Source organism: Brachycentrus maculatus, unplaced genomic scaffold (assembly GCF_059751285.1).
Source record: "Brachycentrus maculatus isolate JH-2025_06_01 unplaced genomic scaffold, ASM5975128v1 h1tg000054l, whole genome shotgun sequence".
NCBI classification, from domain to species: domain Eukaryota; kingdom Metazoa; phylum Arthropoda; class Insecta; order Trichoptera; family Brachycentridae; genus Brachycentrus; species Brachycentrus maculatus.
Window position 1 is genome coordinate 401,760 of NW_028280808.1, and position 26,146 is coordinate 427,905.

The 26,146-nt window shown below is 32.4% G+C and overlaps 1 protein-coding gene across 4 annotated transcripts in view; it reads right to left on the bottom strand.

Moving 5' to 3' along the window:
- Nucleotides 1-26,146, bottom strand: part of kkv (hyaluronan synthase-like protein kkv) — a 68,801-nt gene that overhangs the window by 14,935 nt on the left and 27,720 nt on the right. For all 4 annotated transcript variants that reach the window (XM_088277998.1, XM_088277996.1, XM_088277997.1 and 1 more), the window contains exons 2-12: nt 15,880-15,989; nt 8,785-9,029; nt 7,957-8,123; nt 7,099-7,426; nt 6,145-6,344; nt 4,500-4,818; nt 3,774-3,994; nt 2,907-3,022; nt 2,171-2,322; nt 1,292-1,554; nt 517-727 (exon numbers count right to left, since the gene is read on the bottom strand). In XM_088277998.1, coding sequence (XP_088134124.1) covers nt 517-727; nt 1,292-1,554; nt 2,171-2,322; nt 2,907-3,022; nt 3,774-3,994; nt 4,500-4,818; nt 6,145-6,344; nt 7,099-7,426; nt 7,957-8,123; nt 8,785-9,029; nt 15,880-15,974 — 2,317 coding nt within the window. In that variant the 5' untranslated portion in view covers nt 15,975-15,989. The remainder of the gene's footprint in view (nt 1-516; nt 728-1,291; nt 1,555-2,170; nt 2,323-2,906; nt 3,023-3,773; nt 3,995-4,499; nt 4,819-6,144; nt 6,345-7,098; nt 7,427-7,956; nt 8,124-8,784; nt 9,030-15,879; nt 15,990-26,146) is intronic.

A 26,146-nucleotide genomic window follows, 5' to 3' on the forward strand; every position in this document is an offset into this window, starting at 1 on the left:
AAAATAAATTCAAGAAAGATTTAGTTTCAATTGGCCTGGATGTTTCTGATATATATTTCACATTTACCTTCCCTGTCCTTACTATTCTTTCTGCAGACAAGCCTCTAAAACAGAGACTTTGTGAATAATTTGTGGATGGGGGTTTTTGTTTTATTTTTCGTGCTTTAAGAGGATCTAGTAAGAGCTATGAGATGAATTATATTATCTGTAGTGTCATGCTTCGGCTACAAAAACTGCCATATGAAAAATTATTGATTTTACCCATTTGCTTTAAATGGTCACATCCAAAAACTTTGAGAATGAAAATGAATTGATATAGTTTTATATTGCAAATAATAACATCTCTTTGTAAACCACATGTACAGAAATTAAGTCACACATTTAAATTTTTTAAGTCACAAGTTTAAAAAAAATATACATTTTATTATATAAGACTCAAAATACTCATGTTGCTTTATAAAACGAAGAAACGACACTAAGTTTATCATGTCTTTCTCAAAACTGAATCTATTTTACCTGAACCAATCGGATGAATACGTCCGCAAGCCGCTCCCAGATTCCTGTTTTTCTTCATCAAATCAACAAGAAGTTGTACAGCATTAGGTTGGAAATCAATATCTCCATCCAGAGTCAGGAGGTATGTATTTTCGGCCATAACTTCTTTGCGATCAACAGAAATCGGCAACTCCATAAGTCGATGTCCCAGCAAGTAGTACATGTACATTACCTGAAAAAAATATTGATTCTTTTCACTTAAAAACAAAAATTGAAATACCAATATTTCATTAAAATAAATATTCATCTGCAAGCAAAAAAAATGGTTTGAAAGGCAGATACTTAAAATTTATTGTGACAATGTATAATACAGTGTTTGAAAATGATACAGAATGCATCAAAATAAAATCATAATGGATTTAAAAAAATAATGGCATATACCAAGTAAAATTAAAATTAAAAATGGAAAGGTATTCTTCTTCTTCGAACCCTTATCTGCATCCCAACGGTGCATAAGGCATTACATCACACAAATGTTACCTTGATCATTAACACATGAAGGAAAGTTGATCAGGCCTCCGCTTCAGGCACTAGTCTAGGGTAATATTGAATAAATATTATAGTGAAAATATCACCTATATTTATTTGATCCCCCCCTGGGAATCGAACCCAGGACCTCCAGAACTGTAGCGGAGCGTGCTGATCATCACACTACGGAGACGGATAAAAATGGATAGATATTACCAGGAAGTAGCTGCCGAATGAATTAATGAAAAGTGAAAACTGCTCCACTTACCTGTGACCAACGTTTTCTGTGTCGGATCTTATCTTTGTCCTTCAAATGGCAGACCATTTTAGTTTTTCCGGGAAGTATCCATTCCAATCTACCGCCGTACGGAGTTGGGTATTTCTTGGGTGGCCTTATCCTGATGTTGGTCAAATGGACTTCTGATGCTGCCTCGTCGATAGTGTGCACCAACCGCTTGACGAAAATGTTCACTTGAGAGTCGTCATCACTGTGGTCAGAAATTTCGAACCCGTCATCCAAGAATATGTGTGCTGAAACAGAAAGTATTTTGTTAACCTTTACTGTAATGATCATCCGAAATTATACGTGATCCGAAGCGGGGTACCAAAAGAACCCAGTTCATATTTGTATGGAAATTGTAGTACGCAACTCGTAACTCGCAACGAGCTGAGTCACAGATCCAACGTCCTTTCCAGTGCGCAGCTTAGCGCCGACTAAGCGAGAGGCCGGAGATCGAATCCAATGAAATAAGAGTAATCCGATTGTCTCGCTCTCTCCTTATGGTTATATTACATTTATAAAAGTGAAAGAAATAACATGTCGCTGGCAGACAAAAACATTCTGATATGTAAGTACATAGAACTTATGGTACCAACTGATTGTGCTTTTTATCAAAAGCAATATTTTGAAACACTTAATGATTTGAAATTATAAATATTAAAACAAAAATTTCCTAAAATATTATTTTTAAGATTACAAAAAAATATGGAGTAAGTAGTTCTTATAATACTTAAGTTATTAAATTAAAATTAAAATATGGGGGATTTTAATCTCCCTGTTCGACTCGGCTAGGTTAAACATTTTAACTCATTTATTGGTTTTCTTTTTTGATATACCTGTATTTAAAATTATTGACTTTTAGCTTACTTTCAAATTCATAGTAGTCAGGATCCACAACCCTCAAATACTTTTGAGCCACACGGCGAGCGCACTGATCTTCATCAAGTCGTAAGATAGACTTCAAGAACTCAATCATTTCATCTTTAGTTTCGTGCCACATAGTGCAGCATGCATAGATTCTGTAACAACAAGTTTGTATTTCAGTAATTTTTAATAAAGGTTTTAATATCTTATGTATACATCTCAACAGAATTTAGAAGATTTATAAGGAAAATTCATCAATTGAGAATAACTAGAGTTCTTTGGTGTCAATATTTGAGGCTCCGCTAATTGCAGCCTTTTGTTTATACGTTTTATGTATTTAAAAAAGAAACATTGTTATGTAAGTACATAAAAGAAATATATGAATTAATTTTCTTTTTATAATCTTCTTCTTCTTCTTTTTCTAGATCCTAAGGATCTGTTTTTGCCTCCGCATGTAGCTCTTGGGATGATGACTCCCAGGTGTCTCTCCACCTTTTTAGAGATCTGCCTGGGGGTCTGCGTCCTTCAGGGATTTCTTGAAGGGCGATACGTGGAAGTCTGTCATCTGACATTCTGTTAACATGATCATTCCAGTATCGCCTTCGTTGTCGTCCTCACCTCAGGATATCCTCCGTCTTACACATGCTCCGGATGTCGGTATTTCTTACTCTTTTTATAATAATTTTGTCAAAAAATAAAAGTCTTGTCTTATAATAATTTTATGAAAAAATAATAATACCTCGTGATATGGTCAGATGATTTTACTGTCCTTGGTGATGAGTTTGATCCATCAGTGTGCACCGAGATTGTCTCATAATATTCGTCACCCTTCTCTTTTTCTATTTCCGCCAGGTCCTTAAAACAAATAAAATTAATTGTTTAATTCAGTTCTTAATAAAGAATAAAACTTTTCAAACTGCCAACTTCCGTATAAAAATCCATAGTAATTATACCTATCATTTAACATAACGACATTTTGAGTGTGTCTAAATAATTGTCAACAAATCTGGATTATCTCCAATTATGGGAGTTATTTTTCATATTATTTTATCTCATCAAAGATGAAGATAAATTAACTGATGAAATTATATTATTTAACCATATCCGCTCCCTAGGTGGAGCATATGGAGTCCACAAACTGTCTCCAGGCTTTTTTGTCGGCTACCAGCTCCATTACATCCTCCCAAGTCAGATCCGCGTCCCGAAGTTCTGACGAGAACTGCCGACGAATTGTCAGCAGTGGTCGTCCTGGGCGGAGCGAACCTGATGCCTTGTAAAAGAGGTAAGCTTGATGGGGGCTCTCAGGAGGCATGCGGAGTACATGGCCAAGCTAACTGAATCGCCTTTTCATGACGACAGTTGTGACCAAGATTCAAAATTATAAGCTAAATAAAATGATATTTTCTGGCGTTTCTCATGTATGTGATTATAATCCAGGATTCGGACCTCACATACTAATATAAGAGTTTCTGCTCAATAAAAACTTCTTTTCGTCTCACCTATAGATGTCTCTATAGCTTGTATAGCAATATAATACTCTAGTGGTAAAAAACAAGTGTTTTATTTATAATTTAATTCTGTAAGGCTATTTTTGCCAGACGCTCACCTCAGTTTTGACATCGGTTTGGTCGTCACACCTCCTGTTGAGACCCATGGACTGGTCAATGAGCAGGGAGTTGTACATGGGGATGACGAAGAGCTTCTCGGTGGAGGCCAGACGTTCGCATTTGGGGGTCCAGATGTGGAGCGTGATCCACGTCTGGGACAGGAGCCACAGCAGCCACACCCAGGCCATTTGACGAGATATGAAGTCGTTCAGGAAATATACTGAAATAAAACAAATAATCGTTTTTAATTTAAATTTTATTTGGTAAATCCCTTTTTAAAAAAATGTATTGTGACACGTATTTTGATGCATTATTTGTCATATAAACACCGTATGTGAAGCTTAGTCTAAATTTTAGAGTTGATCCCAGTTGACAGGTATTTTTTACCAATGACAGGTGAAAACAAGCTTCTTTTAAAAACACATTTTTTGACTGGAATGGCAACACCATCTATTTAACTTAATAGCAATACACGGAAAACTTAACATTGCTCATGACAGAGAACCTATCATTGAGCGTTACAAATGTTTTCCAATGCATTTTTATTTCATACATTTGTATTGCTCCACAACATTGTGCATATTAGAAATGTGTGCTTTCTATTTTTTTCTTTTAATTGAATCTGACTGAACTACAGCAATGCGTAGCTGAGTAAGTAAAATTAATTACTAGAGGTAGTAAAAATTAGTACAAAAATATAGAATGCGTGTAGAATGAAAAATTACCTGGAGGGCTTTCATAAAAGAGATAATCCGGAATGGTGTCATGGAAGAAGCAAGGGTCCCCGTTCCTGAGGCCGCAAGCAGAAATCAGCAGGGAGATGGAAACCGGGATTGTTAGGTTGACCGGGAAAGCGTAGCTGAATCCTTGGATCAAGATCTTGCAGGCGAACTTCCCGAAGACGTAACACAAGTATGCCGCTCCAATTTGGATCAGGAGTACATAGATCGGCGTGTTGTGCGACGACATCATGTCCACCGAGTCTCCTGTCTTGGTGATGTCTGATAAGTCGGGAAGAACCGTTCCACTCAGCACTGGTTTGATCTGTAAGGATGCATTTTATTATGTTTGATGATTCTCAAAGTGCTCTTCTTATTGATGATGGAGAAGTGAAATATTCCCTTTACATATCGCTCACTCCTTTCAAGAACGTCATAAATCAAAAATAGTCAATTTTCAGTTGTGCATGTTTTCGGAATGACCCAAAAAATGTACTATATCCCAGCAAAAGAGCTATGTTTTTAACTTAATATTATCCCGCTACAGGGCAGAAGTGTTGTTTTTGCATTTTGAAGAAAAGGTTTTGTTTAATTATTTTTTTTAATAAACTTAATATTTTTCAAATAGAGAAAAAACCTTCAGATATGTTACACAGTAAAAAGTTCTATAAGTGGCTTGATATTTATTTTTAATACATTGTGTTATATTTTTTAACTTTAAAGACGTTCTCCTGAAAAATCAAGTTTTTTTTTATTTTTGACGTTCTTGAAAGGAGTGAGCGATATTACAAATGTTTTTTTTTAAATATTTTAATTTTACTATAACATATCATAAATTAGTTACATTACAATCATTTATTCAATATTTTAATGAAAGAACTTAATACTTTACATTTTAAATCCTGAATTCTTATACTACCATTACTATTGTTCATTCTTTGCGTAATTATGAGCTTTTATATTTACAAACCATAAAACATTATTCTTACATATAGAAATAAAAGCCTTTTTAAGACCACTTTTAGAGTTTATTAATTTAAACATGACTAGTTTCGAGAACTCCAGATGTCCTCATACAGTTTGTATTTTTACCTGTATATATTATACCTCTTTCAAATATTAATGCAATAAAGATGTTCGATAAAGGGCAGAATAGTGAGCGTTACACAAGTATATGATCATTTAACCGAAATCAGCCAAATGCCGGGTTGTAAGCCCAGGAATGCTCAGACTTCCTTCTGTCGTCGTTAATGATTTTTTGCCAAATATTTTATTTATATAAGCTTCATGTACAGAAAATAAAAAAGTACATTGGCGGGCTTATTGCTAAAAAGCAATATCTTCCAACCAAAAAAACAGACTAGTGATATTGATCAAAACGTTTGATACCATATATATAGCCGTTTGCAATCAGAGGGAAGATAGTTTAGGGAAGGAGGTAGAGGGAAAAACTAAGGGAGGAGGTTTGATGGACAGTTAGGATTCTAATGATAAGTAGTAATGTCTCAGACGTTTCATAAAAGCAATTAGAATATTGACTGTATTATAGACTGGATTGACGGTATGTAGAAAAAAAATGATGCGTTAAAGTTTCAAATATGTCAATTAATGTTGCATAAATGGAATTACTGTATAATAATTGTTTTGTTACCTCTTCAATAACGATGGGATGCGGTGCGAAGCTCTCCGAGAAGAGTCCGAAGAAGTCCTGGACACTCTCCCCTTGGATCCAGAGGATGAGCAGGATAGAGCACAGGAAGGCCAGCACTTTCCACACGGACACGAACATGTACGTGAAGTATCGCGTCAGCTTCATTTCTTCCTTAACTCTTCCCAAAGCCTTCATGAAACCTGCCAGAGATATGTACATATCAATCATACAGTCGGCTTGAGTGACTACTTGTTTTTACAGCGGTTACTCCGCAGCTCATCAAATGAGACCATTAGAGCTAGAGCAGGATGGATGCAGTCCCCAATGTACACCTAGTGGACTAGATCAATATGACCCCTTTGACTTGCTACCTTCTACTATTTAAAAAAAAACTTGTAAATGTATATGTATGTTCAAATAAAAGACCTTTACTAAATAAAAGCTTTCTCAAACCATCCGATGAACTCACACATAAAAGCGTTACGATATATGTAGGAGTTCCAAAATTTTTAGCAGGGTAGTTGTCCATCAAATGTAAAATAGTGAATATTACACGTGCATAAAGTGATCAATTAAACCAGCCTATGATTAATCATCCCTAAAAAAAACCTGTAAATTTTGTGAATAAGAGTTTGGACACACCCAAAATTTTGTGAATAAAATAATAGGTAAGTAGATGATCGTTTTTATAAGAAAGAAGATGAAAGTTTGAGCACCCCAGAATGTATAACCTGGCAAATGGCTCAAAAGATCATTTTATACACTTGTGTAACATTCACAATTGAATCATTATTTTACTCGACTTTTCAGGTGCAATAGCTCGTAGGAGAGACCCTTCTAAGCACATGCTCCAGAAAAAAAAAACATCTGGACTTTTAATATCAGTCAGCAACTGTCTTTCTATTGCTCGTAAAGTGGTAATTATAAAATCTTTAAAAAATTAACGAGTCTTACTCAGGGGACTCTGCTTGGAGACGTAGTTCTCCCACCACCCTATGGAGATGAAGATGGACGCGACGGGGATCAGCCACAGCTTGGGCTTGCCCTCCAGCAGGGGCCAGACCACGAAGCCGGTGACCTGCGCCGCTATGGCGGCCAGGTCCACGATCACCTTCACGAAGCGCTTGGACTCCTTGGCGCTGCGCGACAGCAGGCCCAGGATGCCCGGCACCACGCACATGCAGTTGGTCAACATGGCGCCCTTCACCACGTCCAGCTCGGGTAGGATGATGTAGCACAGCATGGCCAGTCCTATCGTGTGGAGCGTTTCCGTCACGAACACCTGGATAATAAAAACAAAGGCATCTTAACATAGATGAAGAAGAATATGGAAGTCTGGGCGTGTGTGTGTGTGTGTGTGTGTGTGTGTGTGTGTGTGTGTGTGTGTGTGTGTGTGTGTCAGTGGCGTTTACAGAGAATTAATTGGGCAGTAGAGATAGGTAGTACTTAGTAAGGTATGGTAGGTACTGGTTGCGTTTTTATATATCACGCGGGTAAGTTAGAGTAGGCACTGGTTTTCTGCCTATATAGAATGCACGCCTCGGTGTGTGTATGGTCCACGAATATTTATTCCTAAAATTTTCACTCATGAATTATAAAGAAATTATAGTAACTTTAAACATAAAGAGTAAATCCACTCACGAGTAGGTTATAGGCTATAAAACTTATAAGTTAAAGCCTAAGTAAGGCCATGATAAGCGTAGCTCTATTTCAGAGTTACTTGGACGTTAGGTAATTCAAAAAGTGTGTGTCGACCAGCAACCTTCAGAAGTAAAACTAAATTGGATGATACACAATTGCCAAAATGCTTACCAGTAAAAATTGTCCTGTGGTTGGCTTCTTCCAGCTCTTGAAAAAGCAAATTCTGATGGAGCGGATGAGGGTTCCGATTTCAGGAACCATGAACGCAAACATTATGCACCACATCCACGCTATCCTCTCTGTGTCTGGAAGCACTGTGATGAATTGCTTGTCTCTTCCTGGAATGTTTATATTTAAAAAAAATTATAATCTTGTTTATTTTATTGAAAATAAATTAAGCAATAAATTTTCATTTATGTACTAAGCATTAATTTATAATTTTTTTTTTTTAAGGCCAATGACTTTAACAATATGTACAATAACAATTAAGAATACACTAATAAAAATCATCACGTACAATAATCATCACTATCCATACAGTAGATTTAATACATTACAGTAGATTTTCAAAACAATTTGTCACATAAACGACAGTTACATACTAGAAAGATATCTGGAAAGACGTTCTAGTATGTAACTGTCGTTTATATGACAAAAATTTAACAGAAAAAAATTGGTGCTATAAAAATGAACTCTAAACTCACAAAAATGGCAAATTATGTGATTCTACAAAAACAAGAAACCAACACTTATTGATTACTCGAACAACAAAATATACCAAGTATCGGTATTAAAAACAGAAGATCAACACCTAATCAAAAAATGTATGAGAATGCTCGATTTTATAAAAAAGACCTACTAAAGACTTCGATCATGGATCAAATTATGATCTTCTAATCTTAATCTATAGTGTCATTATAAACCAATTGATGTTGTTTTTTTCTCTCCATAGATTGTGTAACCCACAAAGAAGAAGGTGAAACGTTTGCATGCACTTACCGAGTTTTTGGTTACAGAACGCGATGGGCTTGTCTTTCTGGATCTGTGAAGTCATGAAGAGCAAGGATCCCTTGGCTATGACTCCAGAGCCGAGCACTATGACGAAGGTGAGGATGTAAGCGAAGACTTTGCACAGCCGGACGGTGAACTCCAGGCACTTCTGGCTCTCCATGGACCCGCTGTCCGCCTTGGTGGGCAGGTCCCTGAACACGTCCCATCCTTTCGTTTCTTGGACGGTCCTTTGGCTGAAACAATGAAAAAGAAGTACAAATTAGTAAACAGTAAGATCCAAGACTTTATTAAGGTGAGGAAGACAATGAAGAAGGCAATATGTGAGGAGAATGGAACCATCCAGACTCCCCCACATTGCACTACACTGACAACCCCAAGACGACTCTCTGGCAGACCACCAAAGAGATGGATTAAGAGCTGGGAATGAACATCGCAGGAGGCTAATCACTCTTAAAAATAGGCCCCAAGGCCTACACCAAGCAGCAGAAGATAAACGGTCTGTAGCTAAGCTTAAAGTAAATGGTGCACTGAAATCAGTTAATAAAAAGCTATCAGCGAAAGCTAAACTGGCAGTACACAACGGAGTTACATTGGAACTCTAATGTATGGAAGTGAAGCATGCAGTTGAATGCGGTCGAAAATCGATCTCTCAGAGGAATGTGTGACAAAATAATGTATGCAAGATGTTCGAATGGTGATAAAAGAAGGAATGCAAGGTTGAGGTATGCATTATCCATAAAATTAAGAAAGGTGTGTTGAGATGGTTTGGGTATGTGCAACGAATGACTGAAGAATGAACAGTTAAACGAATTTATGATGCGAATGTAGTTGATAATAGAAGCAGAGAAAGACTGAGAAAAACTTGGCATCAAGAGTTTTTAATACTTGAGAGTAGCCAAGTTAACAGTCGGTATAACCGGCGGGTATGTATGAGGAGATGCATGAATGTGGAGAGGCGAAAATTGTTTGCAAATACAGAGTGGTGTGGCGTTTTATTATCTCTCTCTACCCCAGAGAGGCAGTGTGATGGAAAAAAAACTCTGGAAAAGTTCATTTTAATGCTCTAATGGTTAGCACGTTTAGCTACCTTACTGGAGATCCCGGGTTCGATTCCCAGGGAGGATCAAAATAAATATAAGTGATTGTTCACTGTAATATTTATTTAATATTACCCCGGACTTGTACTTCGAGGCAGGATTGATTACAGTCCCTTCGTGTAAGTAACGATCGAGATAACACTTCGTCAATACGATGCAGTGCCCTATGCACCATTGAGTACGGATAAGTATTAGAAGAGGAAAAAGAAAACTCTGACCTATTGAACAATACACAAGAATACTCGTATAATATGGAGATAAATTACAAACACCAAAACAATTTTTCATACTGACCCATTTAGAAAACGATCTCTAGACTACATATTGAAAGGTAGTCAAACTTTACCGTCATAATACTACGGAGGCTTAACATAAATTACGCAAATTAAATAAAATCATTCAGGAATTTTAGAAATGACTGTATTTCTAAATAATTCATTTTAAATTAAGTACGAATTAGATCGTAAAATTAGTCAATATTCATTAAAATTTAAATGCTAATTCATTTACAAATTATTGCAGATCACACAAAGTACCTCACTACGTACATATGTTTTGTAACAAACTCACTTTAGAAATATAAATAATAAAACTTCCAACATGATTAGAAAGATGGATATCTCGCAAGGCATGAAGCGTGTCGAAAAAAAGTACAGTGGAACCTCAGAAATCCGAACTTATTAGGCCTGTTCGGATTTGTAAAAGTTCTGATTAGCGGAGAAATTTGTAATACATTACATATTTTACATAGTACTTTACCTTTGTTCACAGTTATTTTACCTTTTTTTTTGTTTTTGTTTTTAATAATTAAATTAATTAAAGTATAAATAATTAAAAAAAAAATAGACGTAAAATATCTGTGAACAGAGTTGTTTCCAGTTATTTTACCTCTATTTTTTAAATCATTAAATTAACTAAAGTATAAATAATAAAAAAAACATAATAAGTAAGGTAAATTATAAATGCAACTCCCATCTAAAAAAAAATAAAAATATTCAACATATCGCTCACTCCTTTCAAGAACGTCATAAATCAAAAAAACTTGATTTTTCAGGAGAACGTTTTTAAAGTTTAAAAATATAATACAATGTATTAAAAATAAATACCAAGCCACTTATTGAACTTTTTATTGTGCAACAGATCTTTTTAGGTAAAACCTGAAGGTTCTTTCTCCATTTGAAAAATATTTAATGTAGTTAAAAAAATAATTAAACAATACCTTTTCTTCAAAATGCAAAAACAACACTTTCTGCCCTGTAGCGGGTAAATATTAAGTTAAAAATATGCCGCTTTTGCTGGGATAAAGTGCATTTTCTAGGCATTCCGATAACATGCACAAGTGAAAATGGACGATTTTTGATTTTTGACATTCTTGAAAGGAGTGAGCGATATGGTACATTAGAGACTTTTGAGTTACAGCCTCTTAATACTTGAGTAGCAATATAAATACAATACTGTATACTTTATTAACTTTTTAATAATTTTTAAAGAAATTTTTAAAAATTATTTTAATAATTTATGTAATAATTAATGTGTTTTTATCACTTTGCGTGTTTTTAAAAATGTTTTACTACTTTTTTTTTGTTTTCAAAATCTTGTTTACAATCATTACGAAAATTCCAACCAAAATTGAGCCAGGCACTTCACCGTTGTATCCACACGTGCTAACCGCTACATTACGGATGTAGAAAGGTATGAGAATACTTAGCATATGTACATAATTACAAGAGACTGTGATATTCTTTGTATATTAATTTAAAAATTGTACCGCGTTCACGCTTTTTACATCGACAAATTACATATTATATCTACCGGTTTTAACTATCGTTTTCCATACGTACCGATCAGTGGTCCAATGCAAAGGTGTATTTTTTATGTTTTAAATGAAATGACTTTTATTTGGAAAAAAATAAAATTTAGTTTGTTTAAAAACACGCTAAGGCAAAATTTTCTCATTTCGCTCACTCCCTTCAACAACATCATATATAAAAAAAACTTGATTTTTCAGGAGATCGTTTTATCGTTTTTAAAGTTTAAAAATATAATAAAATATTTTAAAAATAAATATCGAGCCACTTTTTGAACTTTTTACTGTGCAACAGATCTTTTTTGGGAAAAACCTGAATGTTTTTTCTCAATTTAAAAAATATTTATGATATTTAAAAAAAAAACAATAAAACAATACCTTTTCTTCAAAAGTCAAAAACAACACTTTCTGCCCTAAAGTAGCGGGTAAATTTTAAGTTAAAAATATGCCTCTTTTGCTGGGATATAGTACATTTTCTAGGCATCCCGAAAACATGTACAACTGAAAATTGACGATTTTTGATTTATGAAGTTGTTGAAAGGAGTGAGCGATATGCGTATGAACCATATGGTTCCAGTAGTTACGGGTGGCGCAATTAATCACCCTCTTGGAAGACGCAATAATTTTTGCAAATGGCGTGGTACGTCAATCATATTTAACATTTGTAAACTAGACAGCTGCAGTATATACATAAATTCAGGGCGGCGCAAAATTAATCATCCAATTTTGTTTTTTAATAATTTTTTTATTCAATAGAAATAAAATATTCCAAGTGATGGAAATCTTTATTTGAGCCTTTGCAATTTTTTTATTAAGTGAAAAATATAATATCCGTCAAGTGGGTGCCGCCAATGTTGACACATATTTGTATCAGTTTTATCCATTTGATTGTATACTGCAGCTGTATAGTTCACAAATTTCAAATATAATTTCAAATACGACGCCATTTGCAAAAAATGTAACATCTTTCGATAGGGTTTTGCGCCACCCTGTACAAAATCGACTATTTTTCCATTAAAACGTAAGACAGTTGTTTTATATGTGATTGTTGTTATTGTAAGTAATCAGTAAGCGTAATAGAACGTAGTTTCGTATGAACACAGCACTAAATTACGAAAATATTTTAATTACAAAACAAAAAAGTGATTTCTCGTTCGAGACCCAAGTGGAGGGATTTCATCACGAAATTCATATTTTGACATGACTGCTCTTTCACAGGGAACGGTCGCCATTGCATTTTCTCTCGCTATTAATTTAATATTATCAAGAAATACTAATTTTAGTGGATACCTGTAGATACTGCAATACTGTAAAGTTCCCAAGCTGTACAGAGAATAGTCTTTATTGTTCTTAGTGTAGTAATCGTCTTCTGGCAACTTTGGATTCGCGTCCTCCATCTTGCACTTCTTTGCACATAAATCTGCGCACTTTTATTATTGCGATAAGAAAAAAATATATTATCAACGTGCAATAATCACATATCCATATGGTCGATATAATTTGAACACTGGTTTTTCGTTTAAAACAAATTAGAAACTTATTTTTTAACTTTGTTTTTAAGTAGGATTTTATAAAAAATAAACCGCCACAAAATAAATACATTCATTAAAAATAAATGCAAGAGTTTGTAATAAAAACTATTTCCACGCTTTTTAAACTGAAATTACTCTGATTTATTTATTTGTATTACACATTACACTATATTTCTTTGAAATAAAATGTTTATTTTTTATGAAACATTTAAATTTCACAACATCATATAACGTTTCTTTTTTCACCAATTATTTATTTTTGTTTTAAATTTAACGATATTTTGCAAATCGTACATGACGGACATAATTATAAATTATTTTAAGTTAATTAACAAAATCAAGACCGTTTTAAAAACTTTTCTCCATAGATGAAAATACTAAAAAAACAAAAGTCAGGTTTCCCGCCAAATGTTGACAGAACGTTCCAAAATTTAAAAAATTTATAAAATGCGTAAATGGGTAGGTACTCGAAAACGTGCTGGTGGGTGATCTACCGAACGCGTTCTGAAGAAGACTTGTGTCCAACGAACACCGAGAATTCATAATACGACTCACGGAAAGCATAAAATACGAATTAAAATTTCTATTTTTCTCCATCGCTGGGCGCGCAATGCCTTTTACGGCGAATACCCATGTGATAGCTGCCAGTATTATAAACTCATTCAGAAATCTTCAACTACAACTGGCTATTCGAAATACCACTGTTTAAGTAATACATAGTATGCATAGGTACCTACTTATTCAAATTCTTTTAAAAGTAAGCGTAACTTTTTGATTTCAATATTTAGTAACTATTTGATTGATATCTCAACATAGATGAAGAAAAATATGGAAGTATAAGGTTTACTACCCGTAGTAGGCTGGTTTAAGTGTGACATTCGCCATTCCACCTATGATTTGTGTGGTTTAGGCTACTTTAATTTCGGAAGTTGTATTTATCTTTCAATTGACACCTTTCATCACATGTTAGTTCTCGGCACAATCTATGGTTGAATTGAATTGTTAAAGTTGACTTTTAAAAAAAAATTAGTATAGACCTTTATGAAAAATATAATTATTTATTGAACGGTTACTTTTTTCACGATATTTTTATTTTAAATCTTTGTTCACAAATCTAGGTTTTGTTCACTTTAGAGTGATTTGAATCGACATTTATAATAATTTGTTTATCTAAGTACTTGGTCAAAATAAAAATAAATTATGTTTTCAAGCGTCTCCCAGAATGTAAAATAATTCGGTTAGGATCATGCATACACTTAAATAAAAGAATCTTTGCCAAATGAAAGCTTAATCGAAACAACCACAGATACTGCCTTGAACATACACATGAAACGTCGTGTGAATTATATAATATATGTATGAATTTTCAAACTATAAGTATTGTCGTTATCAAAGATGGGTAAAATGGTAAATGTTAAACGCGTATAAAGTGATATAAAAACCAGCCTATGACATGTCATAAGCCCTGTAAATACCCAGACATTCATGTTCTTCTTCATCTTTGTTGAGATGTCAATATAAAAGACAAAACTCCCAAGTAGACAAAATCCAGATTTGTGAACAAAGACTTGAATACACGCTAAATATTGTGAATTTTAACATGGTAATTACAGGCTAAATATTTATTAAAAACGCTCAATAAAATAATAATTTAATTAAGATTCGCCATCTTAAAATAATGTTCATGTGCGTAAAAATAATTAAGAGTATCCTTGGATAATACAACATATGCTGCAAATTAAATTCAATGATAACATACCTATGTACAATTATTATTTCGAAAGTTTTTGCCACGGAATAATATCAACTGTAATCACATATCAAGGTTTTTATCGCTGAGGTTGTTACGATTTGGTTATCGTATAATGTAAAGAATTAAAAATAAATTGTTGGTATTTGTAAATCAATTCCGGTAATTGTAATTATTGTCTATGCCTCTTGTTTCCCGCTATAAATAAATAAGAGAAAACGATTTTAAGATCTGTGATATAAAGTTATGAAACATTTGAACAAGGATAAATAAGTAAACATAAAAAACGAACTGTAATAATGGTAAATAAATTAATATTTTTTTGGGTTTTACTTAAGGTATTTATTGAGTACAAGATAACATACTTAATTTGTTTATAACTGTACGAAAAGAAAGCGATTTAAATATTGATATCTAAAATGGAAGTTTGTGTATTTTTACAGGGCTTACAACCTGTCGTAGGCTAGATTAAATTATCATTTAATACACGTTTAACATTCATCATTTTTCACTAATTTTGCAAATGCATTTATCCTTCAATTGACAACTTCTTTTGCATGCGTGTTTTCAGCACCATCTACTGTTGAGTTGAGTAAGTTTTGTTTTATTTTGCAGAGACCTTCATGAAACGTATACAAGATTCTTTCCGAATTTACTTACATACTAGGAGATGCTTTGAAAAAAGATATTAATGTATTTTAATTATTGAACTTATAGTTTTTACTAATTATTTTATTCTAAATATTTTCAGTGTGCCCAAATCTTTGTTTACAAATGACTAATAAGCGGCCGAATCCAATTTTGTGAAAAATAAATTGGATAGACTAAAAACATTGTGAAGCTATTTAAAGTTCATGTTGGCTGAATACATCATAAGTGAACCCATTAGATTCCTACCTGCCGCCATAAATTTCGTGTCCAAAAGGTGTGGCTTCATCATCTGAGTTGTCATCACTGCCGTCATCCCTGTGACGTAGTCCATTAACCGCCATGGCACCTTATTTCGCCTGAAAACAAAATTATTACCATATAAATACGATTGTCTTTAAATAATAGGTTAAAAAACGCATTTTAAAACAATGTTTTCTGTATTTTAAAACAGCATGAATGTTTTATTAGGATATTATTGTAAAATTTTTATTTATTTGAAGAGAAATAGTTGTGTTTTTATTATTTACACAAATATTTCAATTTCATAGTATTTCTGTGAGCCTAAGCGGCTCATTATAAGAAATAGGTAACAAATTGTGGTAGAGTGGATTCGAACCGAGAAACTCTGACTTAAGAGTCCGCGACACTGACCACGGGACTACAACCCGACACATTATCTCAACATTGACGAAGAAGAATATCTATGTATGAAGATTTTTAGCTCTTACGACTTCTCATAAGCTGGTTCAAATGATCACTATATACACATGTAAATTTATCAAGAAAACTCGTGTTCATTCGAAATTTGTCGTTTTTGGTCAGTTTGAGTCGTGAAGAAAATCATAAAAAATTTATCTGTTTTCAAAAAAGTTATTTTAACAATAAATATAGCTAAAACTTTACTAGCTTATAAAATAACAGTTTATATGACCTTTTTATTTATTGATTTGGCGTTTAATTTGTAGAACTCCATTTTAATTTATGTATTAATTTTAAATCAAACACAGATTTTATGAATCTACTAAGTTGTATTTTATTAACAAAAACACATAAAACACACTGTGTTTGATTTAAAATTAATACATAAATTACCATTTTATTATATGTATATTTATGGCAATATTTTTTAATTGATTTCTCAATGTAACATTCAAAATTCGATCCATGATTACCAATCATACTACTCCAATTTCGGAGCCTCTGAAATGTAATAAAGATTCTTCCACAATCATTTTTCATACTTGGAGACTTATTTAATTGTGATTTTTTATTTTTATAAAATTACAGAATGGTTTCAGGATTATATTTTCATTATTAACCATGCCTACGCCCCTCGCTTATTCAATAAGGCTTTCAACCTTCATTCAATAAAGTGTTTTCACTTCATTTTCATAAAATTTAAACCAACTAACCTTTACTTTGTAACTATGTGTGATTAAATACAAAGAAATAATTGTAATTCAAGGGTGTTTTAGCTAAGTAATATGTCACATTCACTTTATTACTTACATAAAGGCGGCGACTAATCCCTAATTGGTGACATACTGATGAAAGAGCCATAAATTTTGTTTGATTTTTTCTACGTTTGTACGCTGTATTGTTCATGCACACTTTCATTCAAGCCTAGAAAATTATTCCATCTTTTGTATTAAGTATAGTAAAATGTACGACGACCTTTGAAGACGCACACGCGAACTCACTCAACGAAATAATTGTAGTTATTATAAAATATTATTAATATTGTTTTTACTCCTACTTCTAGCAATGAAATGATGACCTCATTACCAATTGAAATTGCTGTCAATGTCCTTTAAAAATGAATATTTGTACTTCCTAAATGTGTTTTAAAAAGGACCTTTTTCAAAACAACCTCCAAGAGATGAAGAAGAATATGGAAGTCTGGGCATTTACGGGGCTGACGACCGTCATCGGCTGGTTTAAGTGATCACTTTACACACGTGTAACATTCACCAATTCTACCCATTATTGACAACCACCTCAAATTCTTGGAAATTCTATATATATGAACCAATTTAGAAACCTTGTTCTTGAATCACTAGAACTTCACTAGAGACATCTATTGGTGAGATGTAAAGAAGCTTTTTACTAAGCAGAAACTCTTATATTAGTATGTGAGGTCCGAATCCTGGATTATAATCACACACATGAGAAACGCCAGAAAATACCATTTTCATTTTTATTATTTAAGCTTATAATTTGACCAGATAATTTATTTACAACATTTTGAGTGTGTCCAAATACTTGTTCACAAAATTTGGATTATCTCCAATTACAGGAGTTATTTTCATATTATTTTTTGACATCTCATCAAAGATGAAGAAGAATATGGAAGTCTGGGCATTTAGTCGTCGTCAGCCCCGTAAATGCCCAGACTTCCATATTCTTCTTCATCTTTGATGAGATGTCAAAAAATAATTTGAAAATAACTCCTGTAATTGGAGATAATCCAGATTTTGTGAACAAGTATTTGGACACACTCAAAATGTTGTAAAAAATAACCTCCAAGAGGTTTTTAAAATACGGTAAATATAAATTATTAATCACAGAGTTTTTAAAACGAATTTGAATACTTGGTAGGAAATTGCTTAAACACATAATTTATTTTACACCATGTTGAGTGTATCCAATTCCTTGTTCACAAATCTGGATTATCTTCACTTACGAGTTGTTTTTCACATATTTTTGACATCTCAATATAGATGCAAAATAATATGGAAGTATGGGCATTTACAGGGTTTACGACCTATCATAGGCCTGGTTAAGTGATCACTGTACACACGTTTATCATTCACCAATTCTACTCATAGAACTCCTAGATCTATTGATCAGTCTCGTGACATGTAGTCGTCACTAGTACTATAAAAATAAAAGCTTGCCTCATTCCAACATAGATGTCTACTGTGAATTCACACGTACAGTGTCACAAAATTGATCAATATATCTAGGAACTACAAAAAATGAGTACTGTTATTGTCCATCATGGATAGAATTGGTGAATATTACACGTATGTAAAGTGATCACTTAACCAAGCCTATGACAGGTTGTAAGGCCAGTAAATGGCCCATATTTCTTTATTGAGATGTCAATTAGTCTTTATTGAGATGTCGAAAAAAAATGGAATGATAATTTAATGAGAACATTGTTAATTTAATGTAACATGAACACATTTTAGTTAATAAATGTTAATGATAATTGTTAATAATAATATATCGTCTCGGCATAAAGTAAAGAATATATTTTGAGGGGAGCTTTGACCGGACAAAAGGTTCTCGTGACACCTTACATAATTAATTTATTAAAATTTAGTCTTATATAAGCGACATTGTATGCATTATAATCATCACGGTTTATAAGGGTGACCAAGATGTGAAATAAATTGCGAATATTCTGACATTAAAAATATTATTTATTAGGTGATATTACTCAGTTTGTTAAGCTTGTACATCGCAGTAGCAAAAATCGATAGTTTTTTACCATTATTTTTTTTCTAAAACTTTCATTCACGCATGAATACAAAGTATGTAGATATATTTGTTTTTTTTGTTGATAAAAATTATGACTATATTTTGTTGTTCATATTTCAAATAACCTATCACTACCATATATACCATACGTTACCTTTTTATAATCCAATGTATGGTATCCGAGATCGTAATCTTTAAAGGGTTTTATCGATCAATACTAACAAATAAAATATCGTAATTTTAATTAAAATATATTTAATAGATAATTTTTTGTATATTTTTGCTTTATTACCAATAGTCGCTTAGAGAAAAATATATGTAAAATAAAATAAAATATCGTTCAGAGAATTGAGATTTAGGAAATTGAACTAATGTTCAAAAATTTCATAGATCAAAAAAAATATGTTGACAAAACTTAAGACAAAGGGTCGTTCGTTTGACAACATGGTCACCCTCTTCTGTCCAGCCGTGTATGGTGTTTCAGAATGCATTCGTATAAAGTGACCGGTTCTCAAAAGCACGACTCGACCCGCTAGCGGTCGAACCGAGTTTCCGTATAGTATCGTATGTCGGGGAAGTATTTTTACTCGCTTATTAAAATGTTTTTCTCTTTGCTTTAACTCGCTACTGACAGATTAACATACAGACGTAGACATTTTTTCTCAATGAATTACCAACTTGTCAACCTTTCCAGTGCAATACAATGACCAATGTAATTTAAAATTGCAGTTATTATTTCCTGAATGTGATATTAGCCAACAAATAATTGAGATTTGAGTCGGAGGTAAGTCGGTTCGTGTACTTATAAAATACGACAATCTATTGTCAATGTGAACGACTTATTCATATCGACTTACTTTTTCACATCAGATGTGGGCGCCTATTATCGCTGCACAATTTGGATCAAATATCATTAACGAACAAGCTCAATTATTTTCTTTTTTGATTTTCTTTCAAGTTACAAAGGCTGCATTGTAAAACATCAATAAATTAGAATTTTAGGTTGCAAGTAAACAATTTTTTCCACAAGAGAGTGAATCATAATAAAATTCAGAATATTTATGCATAAAAAAACTTAATCAAGAGTAAAATTAAACCATAAAAACACTGCAAGTAGAATCGTTTTTAAAATAACCTTACAAAATAATTTTACATCAAAATATCTATATTGATTTTCTTAAGAGAAAAATTTGTTTTTTTTTTTTAACCAACTGACTAACTGACTGGCAGAGGTAGGCGGAGAGAATATAATGCCATACCACTCTGTGCCTCTTCCACACTTATGCATCTCCTCATACATACCCGCCGATTATGCCGTCTCCTGACATAATATACAAATATTTCAATTTTATACTTTATAAGCCCAAGCGGCCAGTTACTGAAAATAGGTATCAAGTTGTGGCAGAGTGTGTTTGAATCTAGAAATACAAACTCAGAAAAAAATCATATTTTATTTATTATTATTAAAAGAAAAATTCAATCATATTTGTTTCCAAAAAAGTTGAATGAGTCCTTCACATTACACGCAGTTGGCTTTCGGAATTGTATTCGATCGATTTTTTAGGTAGGTATTTTTAACATTGCGATTGAATCAATATTGGAATTTGCTCAACTTTTTTGCGAACCGTGGAACGGGGATACTTGAACTTTGATGTGTTACTTGAGACCAGTACAAAATAATATTAAGATCTGTATTTGGTCTACAATAATGAACGTATCGACATGATTCATTGTTTCCCTGATGGGTGACACTTATACGTTCATTATTGTAGATCAAATACAGATTTAAATCTCTTTTTTGTACTAGGCTCAAGTAACATTTCGAAGTTCAACTAGCCCCGTTCTACGGTATAGCATTTTTTCATAGACAAAATGAAGCAAAAGTATAGGGTTACGTTTAATCAGAATTGAGTGGAATTTATATATATATTTTATATAATATATTATGTATATTATATATATTTTGTAAGTGTTCGGTTATGGGCATATATACATATATGTACATTTAATATATGTATTGTGCATGTAGGTTACAATGATTAATTGTCTTACGTGAATTATGAAGTGTTGGTTGAAAGTGAACTACTATTTCTTATGAAGTTAATTCGAACAATACGTAGGTAGGTGTGGCAGACACATAGGTAGGTAGGTACTCGGTGGCCAAGAAAGGTTGAAGACCTTGGTACCTTACGGAAGTACGACTGCCCAATGACAAAACAGAGCAGCTTTCAAATAATAAGTGCACCAAAGAGCGACAACGTCACTCGTGTGCACTGTTTTAAATAATATAATCTCACAGATCATTATAATAAGATGAATACTATAATGAAATGTATGAGATGCTCTTATCATCATGGTTTATGTATGCAGAATGCATGCAATATTTAAGAAAAAAACTTACTTACTTAATTACATTTTTCATGCATTTGCGAAAATCGGTAATTGATTCGTATTGAGAAGGTATGACTGGGTACAAGAAAGCGAAAAGGAGAAGCAAGCCAGGCAACAGCAGATACTCGTAGATATGGAAGTCTGGGTATTTACAGGTCTTATGACCTGTGGTAGGCTGGTTTAGTGATCTTTTTACACACGTGTAACATTCACCATTCTACCCATGACTGATAACCACACTACTGAAAATTTTGGAGCTCTTACATGTATCATAAATCTCATAACACTTTACGTATGAATTCACTGGAGTCGTCTATGATTGGTTTCAGAAACCTTGTACTTAGTAGATACCCTTTTTATAGGTGTATGCAAGATTCTACCCGGAATATTTTACTTACTGGGATATATTCTATGAATATATATGGACACATATTTATATACATACTTACATACACATTCATATATTGAGATAAATTGAAATAAATAATAATATACCCAAATTTGACAAATGGGTAATAATAAAGTGTAATTTTTACTCTCATTAAGTGAACTATTATAACAACCGTTACGTAAAATGGTGAAATACATATCTAACAACGAAAATATAAATGTATCTATGTTTTATTTGACAAGTTTTAACCAAACTATTTTATGGACTATTGAGCCTTACACGCCACTTCAAGGTTTTGAATAAATAAATATTTAATATTTTATTAATTTCTTGTTTTAGCCTGTTAAAAAGGATGTGCTTTAAAATCAATATATGAGATGTTTGAAAACGACTAAAGAATTATTGGATAAATAATTACTATAATATTACCTTTTGTACTAGTCATTGACATTAAAATTGATATTTCGTTTGAAAAAATAGACGTTTATTTGAAAACATCAATTTTAAAATTCAAACTCAAAAAGGAGGTTTATTTAGTATGATACATTTTAATTATTATACTGTGGGTTTTATCTTTTTAACTAAGTGTCTTTGCATGAATATATTACGTACATACTTTTAGTAATCACGTTTTCAATATGCTTAAAATGCAAGGCCATCACGTTTTTTAAATATATATATTTTCCGCCTGTCAGGAGTGCCACATAAAAATTATGATTTAAAAAACAACGAAATGCGTATTTTGTCTATGCACAACAGGCGCCATGGCGTAATTGGGTAGATGAATGTGAATCTGGCGTCACGGGTTCGATACCTGCCAAGTGCAAAATAAATTAAAGAAAGATTTATTTTCCATTGGTCTGGATTTTGTGATGTATTTTTCACATTTACCTTCCATATCTTTACTATCCTACCTACCCTCTATCCTTCCATTTAAAAAAAATATTATAAACTTTTAATTTCCTAGTATAAGAGAAAAAGGATTAGAATATTTTATTTAAAAGTTTTGTTACCGTATTGAAGTTTTACTTTTGTATGAATTATCAAAAAAAAAAATTTTAGAGAATACTCCTTATGAATGGATGCCAATTATAAAAAAATTTCATTAATCTCAAATTACTTAATTTCAAATGAATACAAAACCCATACATAAGTGCATGATTTTTAACATTTATTATTTTACAAAAAAAAAAAATAAGTTAATTTTAATTTTGTCTCATAAAAACTCGTGGATATGCAAATATATAATATATATGTTAAAATATTTTTCATTGTGAAAATATTTTTAATAATCGCTATTTTCTTAGATTCATATAAATGAAAAATATATGCAAAGGCGCATGGTTTACAAAATTACGTTTTTTTTATTCTTAAAATAAATGTATGTATGTAAATGTATTTTTTTAATTTTCCCATAAAACATGTTTAAACAAACGTGGAATTCGACATATTTAAATTTCTGAAATTCAAAATCTTTATTACGAAATTCTGTCAGAGATGGACACTAAAAATTTAGTCAAATTTTCTAAATAACTAAATAATAGTTTATCCTAAAAAAATCAGAACTGTTACATAGATCTGGGAGCTTATTTTATTTCCAAAATATACTCATGCCTGCCTTCCTTTATTATGCTTGTAAAGAATTACCATCAATTACCTTTCACAGTCCATTAGAGTCCACAAGATTACATAATTATTATTATCTAACATATCGTATATTCGTATACGCGGAACTTGATAGAAACAGTTATTTGACCTTTGCAAAAAACAATGCCGATTACACAAAATACAACGCTAAAACTCAAAGGTCCTTAATTTCAAACTCCAGACTTGACCAAACATCTAATAAAATTGAAAAAATAATAAAAAGGGAGTTATTGTTTGTATTTTATTATTTTTGATGTAAAGGAGTTTTGTTAGCCTTTTGAAGAATGTCTTTTGTGTGCATTGTTTTAATTGATTTCGTACGTATCACCCACGCTGCAACGCCAGCCTTGGAAGGAAGTCGACGTACGAATGTTGGATGCGGAAGGTAGGGGGGTTTTATTGGAGGCAGAGGGGGATAGAACCTACCTAGCCAAGAGAAGGAGGGAGTTGGGTGAAGGGGAAAACAGCTGCTATCGAAATCTGAAGAGGGGGTAGAGATCCGGAGGACAACCGCATTGTTTCAATCTGCGCTCAACTCATATCAGCTAAAATACTCGTAAATTTTTCTACTTTGTAAAAAAAAAACGTATCAGTCAATAAGCAAATTATATACAATTGTACACTTTTTTACAAAGTGTCTTTCTTTGGTGTGGCTTGCGAATAAAACCGGTCTTTATACAACCGCGACAAACGACATTTCACTATCTACTCGCATAGTATACTATACTTACTATATAATGAGTATTTGGCTGTCAAATTTATATTTAGAATGGTTCCTGTTCGATTACGTAGCTGGATTGTTTTATTATTAGCGTTATACGTAACATTAATGAACACACACAACTCAAACAACTTTGTTACGTTATGTTTTCTTTGTCGTTTCTGTAACATGTAAACATATTTTGGTGCATTTGTTTTATCACAATAGTAATAACGATTGTTATATTCTTTTATTGGCAAAGTGATACAAAAGACGGCTAGCATATAAATAAAACCTTTAAATATTTTTATTTTCCTCTTCATATAATTCTAATTTTTATTGCAAAATTATAGTACCTAGCTTTTCCTTTACTTTAACAAAAAGGTAAATGTATCTTTGTACCTAAAATAAATAAATAAATATATATTGATTTAATGAGAGCAAATAGTGTAAGAATAATAAATTTGATACACAATAGGTCGTAATTGTTGTGACCTTGTAGATTTGAAAGTTCGGTCCCAAATTAAATTGGTTTTTGCCACACGAAATCGATCGATATAATATATATCTTTTTTTGTTAATTGCTACCACCTATTATTAAAATATGTACCCACTTTATTTATAACCAAGCCGAAAGAACGTTTGATACCTACATATATAATATGCGTTTTTTGTATGCCATAAACTGATATGTTTTTTTATTACTATTTTATTTATTTGAAATATTTTTCCCTGAGCTAGGATTCCATACGGAAGTGGACGTTTTATATTAACTTATGTTCGGTTAAAAAAAATACTGAGCTTTTTGATAACCTTAACATTCTAACAATGCGGATCCATAAGCGGTTTCAAAACTTCAAAGTCGTTCAAAAATTTTGAATAATAAATTAACTATCAACTTGTTTCACCACAGGGGTAGATAGAGAGAAAATAATGATACATGACCCTGTTTTTGGAATCCTCGCCTCTTTTACACTAATGCATCTCCTCATACGTATCCGCCGATTATTCCGACTCCAACTCCTCTTTAAAAATAAGGCCATATATAATTTATATTTTTTAATTTGTAACCAGTTTTTTAAAAAATAATCTGACTTATTTTCTAGGCATTTATACTTAAGAATCTTAAAATTAATAAAGCTGTTCTCTCCAATAAGGAGACTAAGCTCTTGTGCTTAGAGAGTGACTTACACTTATAAATTATTTACAACATTTTGAGTGTGTCCAAATACTTCACAAAATCTGGATTATCTCCAATTACAGGAGTTATTTTCATATTATTTTTTGACATCTCATCAAAGATGAAGAAGAATATGGAAGTCTGGGGGTTTACAGGGCTGACGACCGTCATAGGCTGGTTTAAGTGATCACTTTACACACGTGTAACATTCACCAATTCTAGCTTCTTTACATCTCACCAATAGATGTCTCTAGTGAAGTTCTAGTGATTCAAGAACAAGGTTTCTAAATTGGTTCATATATATAGAACTTCCAAGAATTTGAGTAGTGTGGTTGTCAATAATGGGTAGAATTGGTGAATGTTACACGTATGTAAAGTGATCACTTAAACCAGCCTATGACGGTCGTCAGCCCCGTAAACGCCCAGACTTCCATATTCTTCTTCATCTTTGATGAGATGTCAAAAAATATTATAAATTATTGTTTGTGTTTGTAAGTGATATAATTTATTTTTATTATTATATAATGTTGAAATTATCTACTTTCCGTAATAAAATCAGTATCATTCATATGGAATACTAGTCTATATCTATTGTCATAGTTATAACAACAAAATTATTTCAAAACGTTCGTTAGTTTTTTTTCTATTTATTGGAATCGCATTGCAATACCATCAAAATATAAAAATAAGTCTTTTCCTACAAATATTCTCTCTTAAA